The sequence below is a fragment of the Carya illinoinensis genome, chromosome 10 (genome assembly GCF_018687715.1).
Source record: "Carya illinoinensis cultivar Pawnee chromosome 10, C.illinoinensisPawnee_v1, whole genome shotgun sequence".
NCBI classification, from domain to species: Eukaryota; Viridiplantae; Streptophyta; class Magnoliopsida; order Fagales; family Juglandaceae; genus Carya; species Carya illinoinensis.
The window spans coordinates 4,202,677-4,212,036 of NC_056761.1; the positions used below are offsets into that span (position 1 = coordinate 4,202,677).

The 9,360-nt window shown below is 35.3% G+C and overlaps 1 protein-coding gene across 1 annotated transcript; it reads left to right on the top strand.

The window, feature by feature from the left end:
- The first annotated feature begins 3,339 nt into the window (after positions 1–3,339).
- Positions 3,340–6,053, top strand: LOC122280041 (3-oxoacyl-[acyl-carrier-protein] reductase FabG-like). Its single transcript, XM_043090994.1, has 3 exons — positions 3,340–4,143; positions 4,533–4,762; positions 5,602–6,053. Exons 1-3 carry the CDS (start codon positions 3,792–3,794, stop codon positions 5,878–5,880), a joined length of 861 nt encoding a protein of 286 aa, XP_042946928.1. The 5' UTR covers positions 3,340–3,791; the 3' UTR covers positions 5,881–6,053.
- Positions 6,054–9,360: the final 3,307 nt, after the last annotated feature.

A 9,360-nucleotide genomic window follows, 5' to 3' on the forward strand; every position in this document is an offset into this window, starting at 1 on the left:
ATGTAGAACGGGATGCGAGTGCTTTGAGGGTTTTCATGAAAACCTTAAAAGTTTTCCCAAATTATAAGGATAAGCAACGGATGCAGAATGAGATGCGAGTGCTCTTATAAACTTCAAAATCTCTCCAAAAAATCTCAAATACCTGGTCTTCCCCTAAACTTGGACAAGAGTAGCAAAACTTTCTTTAATGATATCTTGGAAAAACTTCAAAACAAGTTGATTGGCTAGAAAGTCAAACTTCTCTCACAAGCTAGAAGAACCACTCTAATCAGATCTGTGGCCAGTTCTATCCCAGCCTATGCAATGTCTATCATTCTGATTCCCAAAGCCTTGTCAAATAGCATTGATAACTCATTGATGAGATTTTGGTGGGGTTTTGACCCTAAAAAATCTCATAATCTTACTCCTAAATCTTAGAAGTCTATTTGCAAGCCAAAATCAATGGGTGGCCTCAGCATTAGAATCACTTCCACCTTCAACAAGACGCTATTAAGCAAATTGGGATGGTCTTTCTTTTCGAAAAACGCAAGTATCTAGCATCTTGTCCTCTCGAATAAATATTTGAGAAACTGCTCCTGGCCTGAGGGAAAAATCCATCCAAGTGATTCTAGATTTTGGAGATGTCTTGTTAAACAAAGGGATTTTCTTACCTCAAGCTTTTGCTACCAGATTAATAATGGAACCAAAACTTTAGTTTGGCAAGATCCTTGGATACCATCACTTTCCCCTCCTATCCCAACTCCTTCATCTTGATCATCAAAAGGATCTGTCCCTCACGGTCTCAGAATTAACTCTAGAGAGTCCAAGAAGCTGGAATACTCTGCTGTTTCAAGCCATTTTCTTTGAAGAAACTGTTAAAAGAAATTGAAAGAATTCCTCTTGCTCAGTATGAATTCCACAATTTGAGAGACAACATTAAATGGCTTTATTACTCTAGTGGAATCTTCTATGTTTAGTCAGCTTACGCTGCTCTTAATACTTCTACCCATATACAAGACAATTCCCATCCCTCACACACCTGGAAAAATCTATGGAGATGCACATTCAAGACCGTCTTAAGTTGTTTACTTGGAAAGTCTTCAACAACATTCTTCCCACTAGGTCTTTACTGAATCCATACATTCCTCTTAATGGGGATCAACTCCTCTGCTCAATTTGTCTCTCCTCTAAGGAAACTACCTCTCACTTATTCCTTTCTTGTGCATACCCGAGAATTCTATGGAGACAGTCCCCTTGGCCTTTGGATATTGAAAATCTTACGGATCATAATATCACAAACTGGATTTTATCCATCATAGAACCTGAGACGAAGTTGCATTTTGCTAACCAAGAAGCCTACAATTTCCAAATCTTTGTTGTAATAGCAATGGACAACCTTTGGTTCTATAGGAATCAGATTACTCATGGCTCCCAACCTATCTCCATAAACAATTTTGTGAGTAAGGTTCTCAACAATTTCAAAGATCACAGCAGAGCTTGGGAAACAATTGATACCCAAAATAATCTTGAGTGGAACCTCCCTCCTTTAGGTCATATTTCAGTCTCATTTGTTGTAGCAATTTGCCCTTTTAGGGGCATGGCAACAGCAGTAAGAAGAGACCATTTAGGGGCTATAGTTGGCTGTAAAACAGAGTTTACTAGATCTTGCAATCTAAATTATGGAGATAGCTACTTTTCTTGGAACTCGGCTTGCCTTGCAAAAACAGTAGAAAAATATTATTCTAGAAGGCGACTCCTAAGTAGTAATTTCAGCTTTGATGAACCACAGCAAAGTTTCAGACTGACTGATTGAAGGCCTGATCAGAAATGCAAAAATGTAGCTTAACAAGTTCAATGCATGGAAAGCAGTCAAAATTCATCGGACTCAGAACCAATGCGCACATTCCATTGCGCAATGGGTTTCTACAATCTTAATGTTTGGCAAAATACCCAATATCAAGATCCCATAATGTATTTTGAACTTCCACAGGGGAAATGATGTGCCTGGTATACCTTTATAATTTCTAGTCTTTATTTCTGTCTATGTCTATGTTATTTCAGTCTGCGTGCTTTGTATTATGGACCCCTTTGATCAACGCAAGTTACTCTCAGCTTTAAAGGAAAAAAAAAGATGAATTTTATTATTATGATTAAATAAATGTCAAATAGTATTAAATATTAATGTTTTAGCAAACTATTGTGTTATTATGTTATTTTAATATAATAACCAAAAAAAAAAAAAACCAAAACGTTACTATGTTAAGATATTCAGCTATCTAATCAAATTATTGTCTTCGATTATTTCCTAATTTACTCATATAAATTATACTTAGATTGTCCTGTTTTAAGAATTTAGTTTGTGTATTATTAATCTTATCAATTGTACGAATTTGCAAACTTCGGAGTATGCTAAAAATATTGAATAGAAGTATTAGTTATTATTTATGTTTTTATTCAGTCACAAGGTTTTTAACATGTATAATGGACAATAATAATAATAATAATAAAACGGCCTTATTTTTACAAATTTGAATGAAATCCACGACTCCTTGTTTTTATTTAAACAATTAAATTCACCGATATGCGGAGTTATATAAATTATAAGAGTAATGTTTCATAAATTCATTTTTGCGTATTCTTTAGACATTCAATTGATGTGACTGACTGCATTAATTTTTTTTAAATACATAATTAATCACATCAATAGAATGCATAAAAAGATACATAAAAATGTCTGTACATAAAATTTTATTACACTTATAAAATGTATAAGTATAGTGTATTTATTTTAAAAAAAAATAAATATGAACTTATATAAAAAAATTAATTTTTTAAAAAAAATACACAACGCTTATATAACTTATCCTAGAATATTGGTAATGAGCTAATTACGTCAAGTTTAAAATTTAACTAAAATCTCACATTTTAACCATAATATCAAGTGCCATCTAAATAAGTTCACATATATTAGCCTGGGGTGTTCTTAAACCATGCAAATTCGTTATGTACTATTTTGTACAAGCAAACAAATGCGTGAAGAAGATCATCGACCGATGCAAAGACTTACGTTACGTTTTCGTCTTGTCACGATACTCCCTTGTCTTACCAGCTCCCATTGTTTTCCATTAATTGTGCCACTGGTTTCTTCAAACCTGCTCCCAGGTCTTCCACGTCGCAGTTCTTTTTTTATTTTTCTTTCTCTTTCTCTTTCTCTTTCTTCATGATCTCTGTCGCATCTGGGCCTACGTACGTCAGTTTTGGATATGGTTGAAACATGAAAACCATGACCTGTATACATCTCGAGCACTCTGGTCATTTTCTTTGCTTCCAAACAGGGCCGGTTTTATTTATTTGTCAAAATAACTATTACTTGGATTAGACAAGGAATCTACCTTGAGGCTTGAACTGCTCATGGATCACTATCATACTATCGAGAAAAGAGAGGGAGGCTAAAAAGAACAAAAAAAAGTCTCAGAAAGAGGAAACTCGATATATATTTCTTGGCTACTCCATTCATCACAAGGGATATTAGTGTCTTGACATACGATTGGGCCGCATATATTTATCTAGTCATGGAATATTTGATGAGCTTACATTTCCCTTCATCTGTAAACAAGGTTCTAACCAAACCTGATTTACACTCTCTGTGTGTTGAAGCTGAACCCTGATTTACACTCTCTCTGTGTGTTGAAGCTGACGTCGCGAGACCTCTCTCTCTGTGACAGCCTGTCTCGTATTTATTAGTCGAGCTCCTCCATCGGCTTCAGCACATTGGTTGTATCGGTGTGAATCCCCCTCAACATAGAAAGGAAATGGCGAAGCAAGGCGCGGAGTATCTGCAGGAGCCATGGAAGCAGGACCTGGAGGGAAAAGTGGTTATGGTGACGGGGGCATCCTCCGGACTCGGCCGCGAATACTGTCTTGACCTCGCCAACGCCGGCTGCAAGATCGTGGCCGCCGCTCGCAGGGTCGACCGCCTCAACTCCCTCTGCCACCAAATCAATCACCTCGCTTCTTCTTCGGCGTCCGATTCCCGAGGTTGCCGAGCCGTGGCTGTAAAGCTAGACGTCTCTGCCGATGCTCCCGCCATTGAGACGTCTGTACAAAAAGCTTGGGACGCGTTCGGGCATATCGACGCCTTGATCAATAATGCGGGAGTTAGAGGCAATTTACTCTTTTTTTTTTTTTTCTTTTTATTCGCTTTCTTTTTGGTTGTTGAGAAAACGAAGGAAAATGAGAGAAAATTTTGAATTTGGTACTAATCGAAGCCAACAAATCATTAAAGTTAAATCTCTTCTACCTTGATTTCTTAACAATAAAAAGAATTCGTTAATTTTTAGGCCGGAACTCAAACTCCACGTTTGATATTAGCCTGCTGAGTCTTATCCTAATTTCCCAATACTTCTTTGCGAGGATATGGCTACATAGCTGCTTCTTCCTCGGTACTTTGATTCTTGGAGCCTGTCTAAGATTCGGATACTTTGATATGGATCTATCTCTTTTGCTTTTACTCGTTTGATCGATGTTCTTACCTATTACGCCGCGTACTTTAGGTAATGTGAAATCTCCGTTAGACTTGTCTGAGGAGGAATGGGATCAGGTCGTCAACACAAACTTAAAAGGAACCTGGTTGGTGTCAAAGTATGTCTGCATACGCATGCGTGATGCGGAGCGTGGAGGATCAATCATTAACATATCTTCAATTACTGGTCTTGACCGTGGGCAGTTGCCTGGAGCTGTCGCCTATGCGTCCTCAAAGGCAGGCGTAAACACCTTGACAAAGGTAATGCCATTTGTTATGCAATTGTTTCGAAATATGGGGTAGTTTCATTAACGCGTTTCATGGTAGTTGTCTGGGAATAACTTCTTCAGGATGAGAAATTATAGGTGCAGTTAACCTTAGTTTTGGATTCTCTTTTCTGACCTATGAGTAAAATTATGCTGTTTTCACAAAAAGAATGCACTGCAGATGGACAAAAAAATTCATTCTTAAAAAAAGATTTTACTTTGATTAAAAGAATTTACTTCACTCTATTAAAGAATTAGTATACAAGTGAAATTTATTTTTATTGTTTCAAGGAAAGTCATCTGAGTATAATTCTTATTTAAGGAAAAAAAGAGATATTTTTTGCCGTTTGCAAGGAAAATAACTTCGTAGAGAAAGCTGTTAGGAGTAGAGATGCCAGTGCAGACTTGAGGATGCCCTTCAGACCAAACACTCTTCAACTGCACGACCTGAATTTTCTCATATTGGTCGCTTTTGGAATCAGCAAGGCTGCAACAGACATAATTACCTTCTCCAAACGCCACCGTTTTCATTTTCATATCGTGATATTAAGGGTCAACGCGTTGATGAAACTAGGACACATAAGATGTTTGATGATTGTTCTACCTGGTTGTCCTTATGTTTCCATGTTTAGTGACTGGTCCACATATTCCCCATGGCGGGGAAAAGGAGAAGGGGTGTGAGATCGTGCTTGGCTTTTTCTGTAACCATATGAGGACATCTTAAAATGGAGTTAGGAGCCAGTGTCCTCCAAGTCTCTGAATGTTTTTCTTTAAAAACTGTTCCATTATATTATTTTCTGAGTTTCTATTGTATTGTATATTGCAATATTGCAGGTTATGGCTATGGAATTGGGAGTTTACAAAATTAGAGTGAATTCAATATCACCTGGCATTTTCAAATCTGAGATCACTCAGCGTCTGATGCAAAAAGATTGGCTGGATAAAGTGGTTAAGAAAACTGTCCCTTTAAGAACATATGGCACATCCGATCCGGCATTAACATCACTTGTTCGATACTTACTACATGACTCTTCCGAATATGTTTCGGGCAACATTTTCATTGTTGATGCAGGTGCAACGCTACCGGGTATTCCTATTTTCTCTTCCCTTTGATGTTCATGTTTTGTAATGACATATAACTAAGTTTCACTATACTGAGATACGAGGACAATCCACCTCATGTGCGAGGTATTAGTAGTTTCTGAAACTTATGGTTTTTTTTTTTTTTTCAATTTCTTTTCCTGCCATTTAGTTCAATGCATTGTCATATCTGGCTGCTTTACTTTTATCTGCGTCACTGGGGCAAGCTTTATAAATTTGATAGTGGTTGAAAAATCAAAATTTCCTTGAACAGTATCTGTTTAATCTGGTTATTGGCATGCTTTAGGAAACTTAAGGATTGAAATTGTGGTTAGAGAGAGATAATTTGATCTTTCAACTTTCAATCAGACTTGTCTTCTGGTTAATTGCTGCCAGATGACATCCATTATTGTCAACTTCAGAGAAATATTTATGCAATTGCTGTCTTGATATTTTGAATCCATATCTATTTGCAGAGGTCAAGTTCCTGTATACATAGCAATTATAATATTGGAGAAATTGGTGTTGTTTTAATTTTCTTGCCATATAGTAAGGTTGTTGCTTCTAAAATCAGTGATGATTCTATGCGTTTGAATAACCATTCGCACTTGTACGAGCTCAGCAGAGACCTTCCCGCGGCAAGTATGGAAAGTGATACACTTATAACTATTTTTTGCAACTTTTATACGATCATGTTTAAAATGAAGGATATTTTGTAAAATAACATCATTTTACACAAATATCCTCATTCTAACACATGGTTGTATATAGATTGTAAAATAGAGTTGTACTATGTATCATTATTCATTAGTCATGTTTAGTTAGGAAAATTCTCCTAACTCCAAAATCCTACACAACTTGACTTCCTGTGCTTTTTATAGACTGGTAATTGGTGGGATTGGCTCTGTGGGTATGATTTGAATCTCTCGATCACTATTTCTGTGTTGTGATGGCGGGTGCATGGGCCTCTGGATATGGCTGATACGGATAGGCTGTTATGTCTACACCACTCGTCAAACAGGCTATACTTGGTAGTTGGTAGCTATTCAAAGAAAGCCCGAGTCACACATCTACATCTTATTCTAAAATGACCGGTTAATGTTATAATTAGAACTTTCTAAGGTTCCGTTTGGAGTTGCCTAAGGGACTTGTTTAGTGTTATATATTAAAATATTTTTTAATTTCAAATAACTTAAAAAGTATGAGGAAAAAAAATCATTTGCCCTTGGATCTTATCACATCACAACACAACTTTCAAATAACCTTTTATATCATTTGTACCTCAAAAATATTTTTTTTAATTTTATTTTCAAACAAATATAGCATGTTTGAAAATGCTTTGATTTATAATTATTAAAAAATAAATAATTTTTTGATAGTAAAACTTATTACTTAATCTCTACAATTATAAATTTTAAACTAAAAGTTATATTATTCATCACAATTCCAAACATGGATTAAAATGATTATGGTCTGGCTTGGTTACAGGGATGAGATGAGAAATCTATGACTAGTAATGAGATAATTTGTAAATAATAGTGAAGTAATTTAAGTTAAGATATTTTATGAAATTTTGAGAAAAGAGAGGAAACGTTGTATAAAAAAATTATAAAATTAAAAAGAGGGTTAGAATATAATTTTTTTAATATGATTTTTGTATTGAGATTTAAAAAAATTGATATTTTTTTTTTGTTAGGAAGTTTGAGAAAATTGTAATAATTAGATGAAAATGTTAAAAATTTAAAATTGAAAAAGAGTTCAAAGGTGTAGCACGAGAGAATCAGAGAATGAAAGGAGAGATGCTACCGACAAGGCTTAATGATTTTTTTTTTTAAATCCCTTTAAACAATTTTTTTTTTGCTTAAAAAATCATAACATCATAAAAACACTTTCTTAATTATTAAGTAAACATAAAAAAATAAAAATAAAAATTGAATCGGTAGGATTTCTCTGGAGAAATTTTAGGAGAAACCCTTAGTAGACTAAGCATTATCCATTGAAAAATATTTGTATTTGAATGGTGTTTAGATATTGAGATAAAATGATGTGAATGAGATGGGTTGAAAGATTTGTGAAACCAAATCAAACCTAACTATCACGTCCAAGATCATCTCTTCTCCAGTTCTTCCATACAGGGGGTGTTTCCTCCACTGTTTTCCTTAGACTTTTGAGGAAAAACAATGTGGTCAAGAACACGATGCAAAACCCAATTGGAAAGGTTTCTGGCTTTCTTTGAAAGTTGTCGAATGGTTTAGAATTAGTCCTTGAGCTGTACAACAATTTGGTAGTTTACGATTTTATTAATGGAGTGACCAGAGAACTTAAGATGTCGATCTATTACATCTGTATATAAAGGGAAGAGAGAGATTAAAGAAACTAAGATATGGGTGATAGGGATGAGTCACAGAGATGTATGGGAGGAAATAGAAAAAGAGGAATGACAATAATCAATGGTTGGAAGTTTCTATTCTCAAATTAGATGGAAAGCAATTGAAAAAGCTAAAAAAAAAAGTTGTAAAATGTTAGTGAATCGTCAAGAACCCAACAACAGACTTTAGCCTTAAAATTGCATGGCTCTACTCTAAAGATCGTTTGCATGCAACACTTTCTAAGTTGAAACTGACCCCTTACATCTATCATGTGTATATATATATCTCTCTAAAAAGATTAGATGGTGTAAGAGCTCTTATGGGTGATTAATAGCAACAAACCAATGTCACCCAAAACAGAAATTTAAGAGATAATGGAAATCACATTTTCCAAAGGAAAAACGACAAAGATTTAAGAAAGAGAGTCATTTCCACAAATTTCAATTCAACATGGCATCTGTAGATAGAATTAGATTTTCGTCTAAATCCTCACAAGATCTAATCTTTTATTGTAGAATTGAAAATGGAAGACATATATATGTATATATATAATTAATTTTGTAGAAAACTTGTCATGTAATAGTGGAGACATTGTTGGCAAAGTATCAATCAAAGTTACAGTGGGGCCGCTTCATAATCATTCGACATAGAGAAATTAAAATGGGGAAAAGTTCAAAGCCACAGGAGAGCTTCCACAGATTCTCTTTCCTTAGAGCACTCACATCTGCATCTGCATCAGATGATTTTTTCTATAATTTGATGAAAGTTTTGTGGTTTTGGTTCAAAACAGCACTCCATCCCAATTTGTAAAATGCCGTTGAGGTTTACGGTATGTACAGAAATGCCCGATATTTGGGTAATGACTATATATCCTCAAATCACTTTTCCACTTCTTGTCCTGCATTTCTTTGTCTTGGACAGTTGGGTGCCCTCGTTCGATCATCCTCTCCCTCCGTCCCTCGCAACGTCTCCAATCTTCACGTTAGGTTGCCCCCGCATGCTGTTTGGTTCTTGTTTTGTGTGACTATGTGAATTGGTCAGTTCTATTACATTGTTTTGTGTCGTATATTGCTTTGTGTTTTAAAATGTGATAGAGAAGATCCTTGTAAATTAAACCCCTCGGCTATGATGATGACAAAACTTG